General features: G+C 32.8%; 4 protein-coding genes across 5 annotated transcripts; 2 read left to right on the top strand and 2 right to left on the bottom strand.

The window, feature by feature from the left end:
* On the top strand, window positions 1-988 carry LOC118030930 (BAG family molecular chaperone regulator 5, mitochondrial). Its single transcript, XM_035035201.2, has one exon. The coding sequence runs from the start codon at window positions 235-237 to the stop codon at window positions 868-870; it is 636 nt and encodes a 211-aa protein (XP_034891092.1). The 5' UTR covers window positions 1-234; the 3' UTR covers window positions 871-988.
* A 1,044-nt stretch (window positions 989-2,032) lies between these two features.
* LOC118030931 (mannan endo-1,4-beta-mannosidase 6-like) lies at window positions 2,033-4,658 on the top strand. 2 transcript variants are annotated; one of them, XM_073405238.1, is made up of 5 exons: window positions 2,033-2,602; window positions 2,804-3,001; window positions 3,378-3,499; window positions 3,768-3,999; window positions 4,399-4,658. In XM_073405238.1, exons 1-4 carry the CDS (start codon window positions 2,330-2,332, stop codon window positions 3,784-3,786), a joined length of 612 nt encoding a protein of 203 aa, XP_073261339.1. In that variant the 5' UTR covers window positions 2,033-2,329; the 3' UTR covers window positions 3,787-3,999; window positions 4,399-4,658. The 2 variants fall into 2 exon arrangements, with proteins under 2 accessions (XP_073261339.1, XP_073261338.1); XM_073405237.1 differs by having other exon boundaries at window positions 2,035-2,602; window positions 3,788-3,999.
* Window positions 4,659-8,255: 3,597 nt separating this feature from the next.
* On the bottom strand, window positions 8,256-9,894 carry LOC118030926 (acyl-CoA--sterol O-acyltransferase 1). Its single transcript, XM_035035197.2, has one exon. It carries the CDS (start codon window positions 9,437-9,439, stop codon window positions 8,282-8,284), a length of 1,158 nt encoding a protein of 385 aa, XP_034891088.1. The 5' UTR covers window positions 9,440-9,894; the 3' UTR covers window positions 8,256-8,281.
* A 2,193-nt stretch (window positions 9,895-12,087) lies between these two features.
* On the bottom strand, window positions 12,088-13,773 carry LOC118030927 (acyl-CoA--sterol O-acyltransferase 1). The gene has a single exon (XM_035035198.2). It carries the CDS (start codon window positions 13,330-13,332, stop codon window positions 12,202-12,204), a length of 1,131 nt encoding a protein of 376 aa, XP_034891089.1. The 5' UTR covers window positions 13,333-13,773; the 3' UTR covers window positions 12,088-12,201.
* Window positions 13,774-15,727: the final 1,954 nt, after the last annotated feature.

Here is a 15,727-nt window from a genome sequence, read left to right as displayed (position 1 = left end):
CAGAATCAAAAGCACTTGCATTTGGCCAAAAAGCATGTCCGTTTGTAAAAAGCAAATCATGGGTCCCCTGCTAAACGGCAAGATCATTCAAGAAAAAGAATCAAAACGTTAGCCCACAAACAATCCTTGACATTATCGCAAAATTTTCCAAAACCTTCTGTATAAAATCTCACTCTCATCTCACACTCCCTGACCGTCTTGTCTTCCTTCCTTCTTTCTTTCAAGGCTGAGGAAATGAACCCATCCAGCAATTACAGCTACTTCTCTTCCTCCACCACAACAGTCACTTACTCTTTCCATGATGACCATACTACCCCTACACAAACCATTGAAATCCCCATCAAGCCCCCCTCCCCCAAATCCACCACCCAATCAAGCACTGCCACTTCTGCTGCCACCAAGATCCAATCTTGCTACAGGACACATATGATCCGAACCCTTTACAAGAAAATCTCAGCTGTTAGTTCTGAAGCTGATCAGTTACAAAACCAAATCCAACGGCAGGAAACAGTGGATGCAATAAGAAGTAGTGAGAAAGAAAAGCTGGGGATGAATGAGGCCTTGATGGGCTTGCTTCTAAGGCTCGATTCAGTACCTGGGGTTGATCCAACGGTGAGAGAAGCAAGAAGGAAAGTCAGCCGTAGGATTGTGGGGTTGCAGGAAATACTGGACTCAATATGTGAAGCAAAAGTTGGTGCTGATGGTGGTGACTATTGTGGGTGGCAGTGGGACCCTTATGGTGGATGGGATATGGTGTTGGAGGAGATGGAGGAGGAGATTTGTATGGAGAGAGGTGGTGAAGAAATGGAGAAGTTTTGTGCTCAATATCTTGGGTTTAGATGCTTGCAGAGGTTTTTGAAGGAACCATGAAAGAAAGATTGGAACTTTTGATCTTTTTGTGCCTAAAGATCAAAACTTTTAGTTGTACAAGTGAGTGATGATCATAAATTATTTTGTTTCTTCGTTGATTGAAACTTTTTGAATTTTATTTTGCCATCTCTGTGTATAGAAACAAAAGTTAATTACTGAACTTGTATCATAAACAAAAGTTTGCTTTGTTAATTACCAGAAACTTGTATTCCTCCTCCTCCTCACAAAAACAACGAATGATTCCACTAGAAAGATAACTTATTGATCCTAATTTTATGAAAATATGACTCAAAACATGTTGAACAATCACTCAAAATTTTGTAATTAGCTATTGAGATAACAATATCGACTGCTTAAAACACTCTTTGTTTTTCTCAAAATGAAAAACCTGTATGAAAACGTTCAGTGTATTTTGATATTTCCCTGTGAAAACTAATTATTTCTTTGCATTTTAAAAAGTTTATTTACGTCCGAACAATTGAATTCATAAAAGATCTCTACCCCGCTTTTTATTTGATTTGAACTTGAAATAATATATGGTTAATAAATAAAAATTAACATATAATTTTTTTTATTTGAGTGGATGAATGGATTTATCTATAATCAATAAAATATTATTCAAATTTGAGACTAAATTTCTTAAAAAATAATTTTTTTTAATCTTAAATACAAAATGAATAATACATTTGTAACAAGTATAATCAATTTTTAGAACCGGAGATGCAAGAAAGCTGACCGGAGAATAGCTCTGCTTCCGCCGGAGAAATATCAACATTCAACACAAATTGTCATGGCAGCAAGTATAAAGCCTGTTGTAATTTCCCGGTTCCTCATATTTACAGCAACAAAGTGACTCCGTTGCCAAAAGCTTAATTAGAGCCACCGACAAAAACATGTTATTTTTTTGGTTGGTTTTGTTTTCTATATTTATTTATTTAGAAATGTATTAAAATAAAATTATTTTTATTTTTTATAATTATTTTTTATATTAATATATTAAAATAATTTAAAAATATCAAAAAAATAATAACTTAAAATATTTTTTAAATTCTTTTAAAAAATATTTTTAATTACTTCAAAAGCTAACATGACAGGCTGCTGCATTCAATCATATTTATTTTTAAAATATAAAAAAAATTAATTTAATATATTTTTCAAAACTAATTTTAAAAGTACGAGTCCAGTGAGCAGACTCCCCCAAACCCAGTCACCGCCTAAATTACGACCGCAAAAGATTTCACATTTTTAGCGACGCAATCTCGGTGGCTTTTGTTTATATCCTTAATTACCGTGAACACAGAATAAAAAACATATTTCAGTGTCTGCTCAGAAAACAGGAAATGGACTCCCAATGGATAGACAAAAGACTGTATCCATTCCTAGGAATACTCATGCTACTTTCTCTTCTTTACCTTAACTTCAACAACAGTAACGGCAGCCTCAGTTTTCCCGTCTTTTTATGGCAACCCAGGATGGGATTGACTCCACTCAATTCATCATCATCAATGATGGTGATGGTTACAGGGAATCAGCATTTTATGTTAATGGTTGGAATTCATATTGGTTGAGGATGGAGAGTGTGTGGAGTTCATCAAGATCAAAGGTTTCTGAGATGCTTAAGAGAGGATCTCAAATGGGGTTGACTGTTTGCAGGACTTGGGCTTTCAGTGATGGTCATGGGCCTGATGCTTTGCAGGTCTCTCCTGGTGTCTTCAACGAAAGGGTCTTCAAAGTAAGTTATAAACTTCTCAAGGTTGTAAAAATTAAGATTTTTGCCTTCAATTGGCTGTCAGATCTTGGAGGGGAGGTTAAGTTTAATGAATGGCCTCAATTGTGTGGTTAAAGGCTTATGGGCTTTTCAATGACATATAAAGGAACAATCTTGAAGCAGTTTTGGGAACTATTTGTGTTTAATGAAGGTATTTGTCTGCAGGGATTGGACTATGTGATAGTTGAAGCAAGAAGGAATCGTATTAGGTTAATTCTCAGTCTGGTGAATAACCTGGTTGCGTTTGGTGGAAAAACTCAGTATGTGAAGTGGGCAAAGGAAGCTGGAGTTAATGTCTCTTCATCAGATGACTCATTCTTTTCGAACCCAGTTATTAAAGATTACTTCAAGGCTTATATTAAGGTGAGATGCTATGTTTCACACCTCCAAGGCTAAGTCATTGGATTTTAATCAATTGCATGGAATTTGTTTTTGACTTAACAGGCATTATTTGATTGTAAAATGAATGGGAGCATTGAATATGAGTGAGTTTTGTGACAACTCTATTTGTTTAAGTTAATTAGTGAACTTAATATGATATGTTATAACTTACCATCTGAAATTTGATTGTGCATCATCTGCTAGATCATTTTAAGCTAAAATTACTGCTGTATTAGTAAGTAATAGGAATGAAATTTCACAAGAGCTGACATTCAAGATTTGGGACTTGGCAATCTATGCTTCTCTTTCTGCATTATGATAATCTCTTGGCTGCAGATTTCTGTTATGCATTTTCCAGGCAGTTGTGAAGAGAAAGAATTCATTAAGTGGAGTTAGGTACTCTGAAGAACCGGCAATTTTCGCCTGGGAGCTCATGAATGAGCCTCGGTGTTCATCAAGTTCTTCAGCTCCTGCCTTCAGGTGAACCATTGAATTTTCATTCTCTGTATATGTTGGCATAGAATTTCAATAATAAACTAAGGATTTGGATGGAATCTGGAGAGAAGGGTGATGGTGCTGTTTGATGGAAGCATTCTTAGCCGAATAATATCATTTTCTCTAGTTCTCTATGATGGCGGGGTGGTTTGTTCATATCTGTTATTAACATTACCAAAAGGATATGCGCTGTTGTTGTTTAAGCAAATTTTCTGGTTTACTTTTGAATCAAATGTGATTGAGATCATTGTAGTGCTTTTCCTTTGGCTTAAGGCATGGATTGCTGGGATGGCTGCATCTATCAAAAGCTTGGATAAAAGACATGTGGTGACTGTTGGACTTGAAGGGTTTTATGGCCTGAATACAACTAACAAGTCAGAAGTGAATCCTGGGATTTGGGCAGCTTCACTTGGATCAGACTTCATACCAAACTCGGCAATATCCAACATCAATGTTGCATCAGTTCACGCATATCCAGACAGCTGGTTAGTAATTCATTTCCAGTTCATTATATGGCAGAGTATGGTAGATTAGGGTCCAGTAATAATGATGAGCTACACAAGAATCATGGTTTACCACACCCGTCTATCACAATGCCATGTCAGGACCCCCATAACGTAAGCTGATAGGAAGATTGCTTTAAGCTTGAAATAGTGATGCAATGTCAACCGTTTGAGAAGATATAGTGCTGTTCATTTGATTTCGGCTCCATGCTGTCTAAATGTTGCTAACTATGGCAACCTAGAAGTTACATTTATAAAGTGCAGTTCAATTGATTGGTAACACAGTTGATTGAAGGCCAGAGTAAACAAATGAGCTAAGTATTTATATTTATAAATTCCTGATAGATATACTCTTGTTTCTCTTTATACCATGCATTGTAGGATCCCACATGGTGATTTGGAAGAGAGAACGAGTTATCTTTCCGATTGGGTGGATTCTCATATAAGTGATGGAGACATTGCGCTGAGGAAACCAGTTCTTTTCACAGAAGTCAGCTCAAGTCGCACGTGGATGAGAAGGGAGTGTTTGACAGAGATGTTTTGTTGAAAACAGTGTATGATAAAATTTATGAATCCGCAAAGAATAGGCGGGCTGGTGCTGGTGCCTTCATCTGGCAGTTATTAGTTGGAGGCGTGGATGGATACATTGATGATTTTTCTTTCGTGCCCCAAGATTATCCTTCCACCTATAAACTGATAAAACAACAATCATGTAGGCTGCAAAGTATTTCTGCAAAAAGCAAAAGACAAAGAAAGCCTCAACAGAATGATCCTTGCTTCGATCAGTTGTAAATGAGAGGAAATGAAACACAGCAACTGTTATGTTTGAGGTGGGAAGAAGTTTTCGGAGTTGAATACGAGGTTTTATACTGTTCTTGGTATGGGAGGCTCAAAAGATACACGCTTGAAATGAAAGATCAAAAAGAAGAAACTGTGAGGGCGATTCAGGTTCTGTCAATTCTATCCAGATTCAAGAGGAGGAAATGGCCTTGTTTCTGTATTCGAACAGAGTGAATATTGATCTATTGGGCACATGTGCGACTCGAAATAGAAAGAACAGAAGATGAAGAAAGTGTGACAGTGATCCAGGTTTTTTTCTTCTCTTAGTTTTTATTTAATTCAGACATGTCTAGACCTCGAGTCCTACCAGGGCAGACCAGATTTTACAACCATGGATGAATGTGTTTCAAAACTTTGATACTAAAGTATGATATGTACTTATATTGTTGGCATTGTCACATGTTTTAGTATTGCCTTTTCCTTTCTAACACTTAATTCTATGTTGACATTGTCTTCCAAGACACAGACTTCACTTCTTTTCCACACACTTGAGGGATGCTATCTATGTTCACGTTGCTTTCCATTTCAGTGTAAGATCCTCTGCAAATCAATCCTTGGATTGAAAAAAAAAAGTAAAAAAAATTAATTTGATAAATTATTTAGATTGACTATAGTTTGTGCTTGCTGTAAGACTCTGTTTAGAAGTGCAGCCAAAAATGGATGTTTGTGAAAAATTTTAAAAAAAATTATTTAAAATGATTTTTTTTATTATTTTGATATATTAATGATTAAAATTATTTTTCTATATAAAAAATTTATTTTAATATAATTTTAAATAAAAAAAATTAGAAAAACGACTCAACCACGCACACCCAAACACATCGTAACATCTGGGTTGTGTAGCTGTGGTCTCACTTCTCAGTGCAAGTCATTGAATTTCTGCCAAAGACATTGAATTTCTGCCACGCCTTGGTACTTCGGCTGTCTGCTGCATCAATTATGTTTATACTACATGGCAGCACCGCCCCCTACCACCTAGTCAAAATACTACCCTACTTTTTTATTTGATAACAGTAGAATTTAAAATATTTTTTATTTAAAAAATATATTAAAATAATTTTTTATTTTTTAAAAATTATTTTTAATATTAACACATCAAAAATAATTAAAAAATATTAATTTTAAATAAAAAAATTTAAAAATTTAAAAAACATAGTTTACATATTTTAATTTAAAATAATTAGAAGAGAAAATGTTATTTTAAATATCTAGATTAATAAAATAATATTTTTAAATAGTATAAATATAATTATTTTTATCATTATATATATTTTCACAAAAAATATTATTTAAAAATCTAATTGTATTAAAATGAAAGAAATATTTTTTTTTAATAAGTTTAATAACATGTATTTAATTGATTTATTTTTTTTATTGATTTCATTTTATTGGTTTTGACTTTTTTAAAAAAATATATAGAAATAAATTTTCAAAAAATATTTTAATATTTTATGTAGCATTCCTTTTAAACCAAGTAAAATAAGCATGAAAAATTAAAATAGTATTTTTAGTTTTTTTAGTTTTTTATTTATTAAACCCATGTTGCTTTTAGGCTGCGTTTGTTTTTTACCAACTTTTATATTTGAGATGAAATAAACGCGATAAGGTATTTGATAATAAACTAAATTGCGTTTTGTATTATAAGGCCCCTAAAAAACTGGGAGTATGGTAAATGTTACTTTTTAAAATATTTTTTGCTTGAAAATACATTAAAATAAATTTTTTAAAAAATATATATTTTTAACATCAGCATATCAAAATAATCTGAAAACATACAAAAATATTAATTTAAAATAAAAAAAAATATTTTTTTAGAAAAATGTTTTTAAAACATAAAAATAAACAAAGTCGCGCCTTTCTGACTATATTATAAAAGTAAAAAAAAAAAATGTAAATAACTACATATAATGGTTTGGGTACATAATTGTTTTTTTTTTTTTTTTTAAATGAGAAAAGTCTACTAAAAACCCAAATTGTGAAGAAATTAATTTTAGTGAGCAAAAACCAGCTCTAGAATACCTTATTACTAGGATAGTATCAATTTCACCCTTAAATAATTATTATATCAATATTATTCTCAAATAATTTGGATTTCTCAATTGGGTTCTTCTCTTATAATTCATTAATCTTAAGGAAAAAAAAAAGGAGTAAAACTAATATGGAATCTATGATCAATATGAACGGAAACATAATATTTCCAGATTGCTCTGAGATGGGAAAGAATGGGCGAGACAACTCCATTTTTCTACAGCTTCATATCCTGACCTTGAGAGGATTCCATCTGGTGTTGCTCTTGCGAGGAATTCTGCTAATTAACACCATAGAAGGGAATGCAGACCTACCGGAGGTTGAAGACAAAGTCTTCTTTTCTTAATCCACTCCGTTCACACTCTACCTCCTTAGTAGACCAAGAAGAATGTCCTTTGGATTCCTTTTCAAATGACCTATTTCATATAGCTTTTTACTCGTTGAGTACGTATTTGATATGGGTTTAACGATCTCAAATGAATTATTTCTTAAAATCCTATATTCTTAATTAATTCTACTCTTATTATGTTTTGTTTTTAATTCAGTATAAAAGAACATGTGTCTTTCATTTAAAAAAAAAAATTAGTTGAAATTTTTTTAGAAAATATTTGATTAGTGTCTTGAATAATAATAATAATAATAATAATAATAATAATATGTTTCCTGCTAGTTTTCTTAGATGTATATTTATTTTATGTTTATCTTTGTTAGAGATTAATATAAATTATATCATGAGATCTTATCTAACAATTTAAATTTTTAGGTTGAATTGATTTTTTAACATGATATCTGAGTCCTGATGACCACGCGATCACGAATTTAAATCACATTATTTTTATTTATTTAATAAAAATCAAGTACAATGTAGTGTAAGCATGTACAAGTTTCAAGTTAAAAAAAACTTTCACTTGAAGGATGTGTTAAAGATTAATATAAATCATATCATTTAATTTTATCTAATAATTTAAATTTTTGAATTAAATTGATTTTTGACAACTTTTATCTCTTGCCTCTGCTAATTCATTATTTTATTTTATATTTTTGTATTTATATTTTAAATTTTTTAACTAACCATATTTTTATCAATTCAATATTCATTTTTGTTATGTAGAAGATAGAAACAAAATGTTATTTTTTTATGCTACTTAATTAGACGATATCCTAGGGTATATTGCAATAAAGTACTGGGCATATCGAATAAATATCTTCATCATGGTTTTTATCAAACAGCTGGTATATTGTTTTAAACTATGCATGCATGGGAGCAATTATTAAACAAAATTTCGAACCCGTCTAAGATTTTAATAAATGAAGTTTATAAATGTGCTTGCCGTCTTGCCGATACAGGTTCTGGCTTCAACAACTTATAGTTATTGCGACAAAATTAGGTGCTAGTCTAAAATTTATGATCATTATGATTTATGAAAACATCTTTCAAGTAGATATAAACACCTTTCACAAAATTAATGAAAGCAATAGTCTCCATCCGTGCCTCAGCATCAATCTTGCAACGAACCACGGTGGGCATGAACAACCACATGGCAGTAACCACCACAAACCCCACCACAAGCGGCGCTGCCACCACTCTAGGCAACCCCCACGTACCCTTTATTTCTCTCTTGATACCTATTTCAATAGCCAAGCAAAAACCATGCAAGAGAAAGAAGCATGTGACCTCCCACTTTGGCTTTTGGCGCCCAATGTGGAGGAAAATCAGCTCGTGCATGAGACCAGAGACTAAAAATGTACCCATCACAGCCGGTAATGAAGCCCACTTTTTTGCAATCCAACGGCTAAAAGTTGACCGGATTGGACTGTATACAGTTGGATGCAGGATCTTAGTGACCATTAGGTTCCATCTCTTACCCCAGAAGTCTTGCAAAGAGCTGGCGAGGTATGGCTCCTCAAATTGTGGCTCGAGTTCTACACCGAGACAGGCTCGAGCTAGGGCTCCAAACATGGCCAAGATTAATTCTAGAGCAATATAAATGTGGATAACATAGAGGAACAATATAAATTTTGGATGGAAATAGTCTTCCTTGGTATAGATGCAACCAAATATGACTAGTAGGAGAAACTTCAAGGCGTAGTTTAGATGAGATTTAAGGCCTTTTGGGGCGATTTTTTGAGATGGGGTGTCTCTGTCTTCAGCATTCACGAGCTTCTCAACATCTTGATTATCATCGACATGTACAAGCTCTTGATCATGAGGTGATACTGTTGGTGCAGGGTCTTGTTGAATCTTGATAGGAAAGCAAGCAAAGGCAACGAAACGTGGCAAGGAGAGGGGCGGGTTGGATGACAGAGGGCCTTGATCGAAGACAAAGAGAAGGAGCTTGAAGGTGGCAAGCCAGCAGAGGAAGAAAGAAGTAAGACCTCTAACACTCAGACTAAGGATGCCGAGAGGCATGACAAGAAAGATGCATACGACTGGCAAGATTGCAAGAAGCCTGGTTGTGCCTCCGTGGGTTAACTGACCTATCTTGTGACAGTAGCAAAGCAATGCCACAGCTGATACCCATACCAAGAGAAAGCTGCCCACTTCACCTCCCATTTTCACTCTCAAGATGTGATTGTTGAAGGAGACTCTTGCATTCTATATTTGTTAAAGGACGGGGCTCAACTCACCTCTCATTTTCACTTGAACCCGTGATTTGACTCTCTCATTAAACACCAGCAACCACTCCCAGTCTCTTTCTAAATTATATCCAGCGATATTTTGAACCACTTTCTTTAGCCGTCAGCTCCCTGTTTCACTTGGCTGCTGCTGTTCCCATGTTGGATATTATTGTAGCTAGCACTATAGGTCGAGTACTAATTTGTCTGGTCACCTGAGTTATGGCTGAGTGAGACCAGGCAGGCCACCCGGGAATAGCTTGACGAATGGGAGGCACAAACATGCACGCTGCTGCTAATGCTTAGTGATCAAACAAAACATGTCATGGGCCGGTGAGCTCGAAGCCCGACCCGTGATAGGGAGTGGATGATAATACAGTTTAAATACGTATTTCATGATAGCCTTAACTCTGACTCCGAATCCCGGCATCTATCGGAAGAGCCTCGCCGGCCGGAGTTTTAGCTTTTCTAAGGAAGAAAACATGAGTTAGTACGAATTGAATTCGTGAATATTTTCTATTTACAATAACAAGTTCTTATAAATTTTTTAAAAAAAACTTAGCTAATTTAATTCCATTTTAGATTTACTGATCAATTAAATACTATAAAATAATGAATGAAGAAGTCACCACCCGATATTACCATTCAATACACAAATATGTTTTAAAATAATTTATTTGAATTTAGTTATTTTGTATAAAGTATGATCTATGTTGACAAAAATTTTATTGATTGCTCTTTGAAAAAAACTCTTTAATTATATGTTTTGAAATGTCTGCTAAATATTTGATCTAAAAAAATAATTAAATATCGCTTGAGGCAAGTGAGTGTCCACACCTATTCCTATATATAACATACAATAAAACAATCTATAACACATCCACTTGAATCTTTGTACAAAGTATTATTAATTTATTTAGCAACTCTCAAATTAATATTAACTTCAAATATTAAATAACTTCATGTGTGTGCGTATGCAAATCCTAAGTTTCCATGTTCATGAACCGTCAATTTATATGCACAAAAGAAATTACTAAGTAGAAATGAGCGATGGAATCAATAAAGTCTAGATGGCTTCTAACAAGTTTTCCTTTATATTTTTCTTCCTTGATTATTATTATTATTTACACATAAATATATATTTTTTTCCTTGTTAGTAATGAAAAATATCAAGATATTTTTATACTAAAGCACTCCTATCATCGCTCATTACTTTTATTTAATTCGAAACTTATGCATCAATCAAAACTAAATCTCTATTCTAAATTAAATGGTATTAAAATCACAATCTCCACATTAACTCGATATATTTAAATGAATTTAATAAATAGTAAAAAATACACTAGAATTTTAAAATTACAATCCCTTTTTCCTTCTTTTTTTTTTTTTTGGAAAAGGCATAGAATTTTTTTTCATAAATTCACCCCATGCTTTTTTTTAGTTCTATCTTCTTATCTTTTTAATGATGGGGTCCATGTTTGCTCAAATTATAAAAAAACTCTAAAAAGATCAGTGTTTTATGATAGATTATGAGGTAATTTATTGTGGACGTGCACAATGTAATTATTACTTTGCTATTCTCCTGCACAAAGTTTTTGCCTTGCTAGTTAAGGTAAAATGATATTTTTTTCAGGAGTTCAAAAGTCATTTTCAAATTGATTGAAGTACTTTATATGTTTTTTTACACAATTATATTACATAAATATCCTTAAAAGTAAAAAAAAAATAATAAAGGCTAAGAGGGATATTTTAGTATTTTCCGTATGGTTTTTTTTTTTTTTGTTATGCTCTATTTAGATTCGGGAAAAATTAGTATTTTCATATATAAATAATAATAATAATAATAATAAAGAAAAAGTGCATGCGCTAGCGAGTACATGCCATCTGTGCCATTCTGGGCAATGTATGTCAACCAAAATTTCTCAATTGTCGTGTCATCTAAAATGTCTAGTGAAGGCAAAACTGCTGAGGTGGCACTTATTGTTCAAATCACGACGAACCGATGGTGGTTGAATTTTTTCTTCCCCCTTGTTTTCTCTCGCCTCTACTTGAAATTCATGTAAAGTCAACCAAAAAATCAGGGTTGTCGTACTATTTATTTTATCTTTCAATTATGTTTTTTTTATATATATATATATATATATTTAAGAACTTTTTTAAGATTTGTTTTCTTTCCGCAGGGTAGTTATTAATTTTAAAAATTAGTTTGATTTAATTTTATTTTTTTTAAAAAAATTAATTTTATCTTTTAATATCAAACTATCTAGTCCTTTGCTTTCCTTTCTTTTATTCCAGATCACATATTAGTTAAATTAAATCGAGTTGTTTTGAATTCATTTTTTTTTTAATTTTATCATTTTTAATAGGTCTTGAGATTTTTTATTTTTTATAATTTTCATTTCTATAATATTATTCCGGGTTGTAGGTTCCTATTTTTTGTTTTGTTTTTGCAGTTATCCCGTGTCACAGGTTAATTAAATTATTCATTGAAATTTTCTTCATCTAAATATCTGTTTAGATCTTTTTTTTTTTTTATGTTTGAAAAATTGACCCGCCCGACTACCGGAAAAAAATCGAGTGAGTACATAAATCATAACTACAACCACCATGCTTATTTTTGTAATTTCGTAGATTTGCATCAAATCAGAACCGTTCATTCAATCAAAATAAGCTGCTCAAATCTTAGATATTTACAAGCCGTTAGATTTGTTGAAAAATCCAAGGAAAATAAGCATGACCAGCTTCCTTCAAATACTCGCGTACAGCCGCGTACTCCTCAATTGCCCTAACACCTGCTTTACACGCAAGAAATGGTGGGAAAAACAGCCAAAAGCCGGTAGCTATCACAAATCCAATGGTCAATATAGTTTGCATCGGCCTGGGAATCTGCCACCTGCCGTTAACAGCCCTTTTCAAAGTAATCTCGACCGGTAAACACACTCCATGTAGCAAAAAGAACCAAGTGACCTCCCACGTGGGCTTCGCGCGTCCGAGGTAGTAGAAAATGAGCTCATGCATGAGCGCAGACACTAGAAAGGTACCCAAAATTGCTATGCCCTGGGCCCACCTGCGACCAATGAAGTTCTTACACGTGTAGAGGATGGGATCGTACGCAATCGGGCGTAGGATGCTTGTTACCATGAGGTTCCATCTTCTCCCCCAAAAGTCTTGAAGCGAAGTCGAGAGGTAAGGGTCATTGAATTGTGGCTCTAGCTCAAGCCCTGAAAGGGTTCGAACCACCGATGCCAACATGGCTAGGAATATGTCAAGAAAAAAATATATGTGGAAACAATACAAGAGCCATATGATTTTTGGATGGATATAATCACTATAGTCATATGAAGCCACCACCATTGCCAAAAGAAGACCCTTGGTTGCATAATTTAGGAATGATTTATGAGGGCCCCTTCTAGAGATTAATTTTTGCCTATCTTGGCCATTTAGATTTGATTTTTGAGCTTGGTTTTCATGGCCATGGCCATTTAGATTTGGTTTTTGAGGTGGGATTTGTAGGACTTTGATGGGAAAACAAGCAACAGAAACAAAACGACCAAATGAGATTTTTGGGTCTAGACACAAAGGGCCTTTGCCAAACGCGAAAAGCAAGAGCTTGAAATTCGCAAGCCAAGCAACGCAGAAAGATGTCATCCCTCCAAAATGAATAGAGGTGAGTTCTAGAGGAAGAAGAAGAAATAGACAAACAATTGGTAGCACACAGAGAAGCCTTGTAACACCTTTTGGGATCATCTTTCCTATGATATAGCAGTAAGTTAGAGATGCAAAGATTGAGAGCCATACCTTCATCATGCTGTACATCTCCCCATCTTCCATTTCTTTCTTTCTTCCCTTCCCTTTGATTTTTGCACTCTGGCGCTATGTACAAGAAGAGAAGGAGAGGCCGGGATATAGAGACCAAACCCTTTTTGGGCCGATCCTTTTGATGAATAAATATCCAACTGTGTACAGAAAACGTGGAAGGCAAAAGGGTGGACAACGGTTGATCCACGTTTGTCTACAGGCAAGCGTTTACATTTATTTACATGAAAAAGGCGACTCTTGGAAGAAAGAAGAAAGAATATTGTGGTTTCCACTAGTTTCTGGGAAGCACACTGTTTTCTTCTCGGTTTCTTTGCTTGAGGATGCCAGATGCGGTGCTCCACTCAATTTTGGAAAGGCAAAAAGGAAAGGAGTCTTTTAAGGTGAAAAGAAGAGATGGGCACGACGATTCATGTGCAAAGTGGAGATTGTCTATGTGCGACAAAGATCACAAATTAGCATTTTTACACTCTCTCCTATCTAAGTCATTAATGCCCATGATGGGGCACCGACAATGGTCTATTTCAGAATTAATTAAGAATTATTATTACATTAAAAACTAGAAGAGGTGTTTCGTTTCACTGTGATTTTTTTTAATCTTTGAATTTTTTTAACCTTCACTGTGTTTCGTTTCACTGTGATTAATTAAGAATTATAGGCGCTTTGAGATTTGTTTGATAAGTTTATTTTATTCCATTATTTTTTTTTAGTTATTAGATAATTAGTCTTTAAAAAAAAATTGATATCAAACTTTATTTTTTTTTTTTTTAATTTTTTTTGGACGAGCAAAAAAATGGGACTTGCCGGATTCTGACGTAAATAGTAAAAGTTGTCATTGACAACAACTTCCGCTATCAAAATGGCTGGTTTTGTGTCAAATGATTCCATATAATGAGGGAAGTTCAAATTATGTGTTTTTCTCTGCCTTGAAAGCGCCTAAAAAACATATTTGAGTTTGGAAAGATTTTTTATTTTGGATTTTGAGACTTTTTTTGTGTGTTTTTATAAGCCATGAATTAGTTAACAAGGTTTCTATGGTATTTCTTAGGTGTTTTGGATTAAAAATAGATTTTTGAGTGAAAAAATAGGAATCTTGTTATTTTAGCTATCGTAGCAACTACAATATGAGTTTTCCAAATGATGCATCGTCTATTTGTTTTCAAAGAATTAGGACGGATGAATTGTTGTCTGTACCATTAACTTAAAAATAAATTAAAACCCGCACGTGTGGGTCCTTTATTGATGGGTTAGGCATTAGTTTTGGCTTACTATGCCTAGCAATGCATGACCTCATTTTTTTTCTTTTATATTTAATATATTTTAAATTTATTTTTTAAAATAAAAAATATTTATTTTTTTATAATATTTTTAATATGAGCAGTCTTCCATACTATTTTTTTTTATTTTATTTCATAAATTTTATGTGTATGTCCATTTATATTAGAAAATGATTTTAATAAACAAATCCATTAAATAAAACTAGGTAAATGACTTATGTTGCGATATTAAATATTTTGATCTATATTTGTCTCTCAATTTCTTAGATTACATTTTTATTTATCATTGTCGACTTTTTTTTTTTCATTTATTTACACAATAGTAGTGCATTGGTTTTTTTTTTTTATCCTCATTCTTTTGATTTTTTTTAATGTTTTTATTCTTTCCAATTTAACTTCGAATGGAAAATTTATTGTTGCCCTTTAATTTATTTTTTATTTCAATTTAACCCTAATTCTTTTAATTGCTATTTTTTTATTTTGGATTTATTTATGTGATTTTTTTTTATTTCATCCTTAATTGTGTTATTTCATAGGTATTGGATTTCTTGATTTTTTTCATATATATCGATTCTGCTATGATGACTTAGGTCATGAATTTAAAAAGTTAACAGAGATTGATATCTTTTTTTTTTGTCTTGTTTTCTTTTTTGATATCATTGTCTAATATTTTTTTTTACATGTGGTTTTCTTCAATTTCTTTTTCTATTGAATTATCTCGACTGCATGACTTAGAACACATGTTTCTCATATTATTTGGACCAGCTCACCCCTTAATATTCATATTATATACATGTCTACCATGTTGGTTTGAGTTTGCTTACACCAATTGTTTTTATCATATCTCATGATTCCATGTTTAGTTGACTAAAAATTAAACAACATCATCTTTTTAACTCTTGGATAAAGTTTTTCCCCCATGTTATCATGATTTACATATATTTTTGTTTGCTATCATTGTCTTCTTTCTTCTTCTTTCTTCTTCTTCTTTTTTCATATGATTCAAATAAAGCTAGCTTATTTAGTTTGTCAGAATTATAACCCAAATTATTATATTTCTCTTTATCTTTTTAAGCGTGTTCACTATACTTAAATATTTTATTAGAAAAATTATGTGAATCCATGGCATAGAA

Source organism: Populus alba, chromosome 16 (assembly GCF_005239225.2).
Source record: "Populus alba chromosome 16, ASM523922v2, whole genome shotgun sequence".
In the NCBI taxonomy this organism is placed as follows: Eukaryota; Viridiplantae; Streptophyta; class Magnoliopsida; order Malpighiales; family Salicaceae; genus Populus; species Populus alba.
This window is presented reverse-complemented; position numbering and strand designations above follow the sequence as displayed.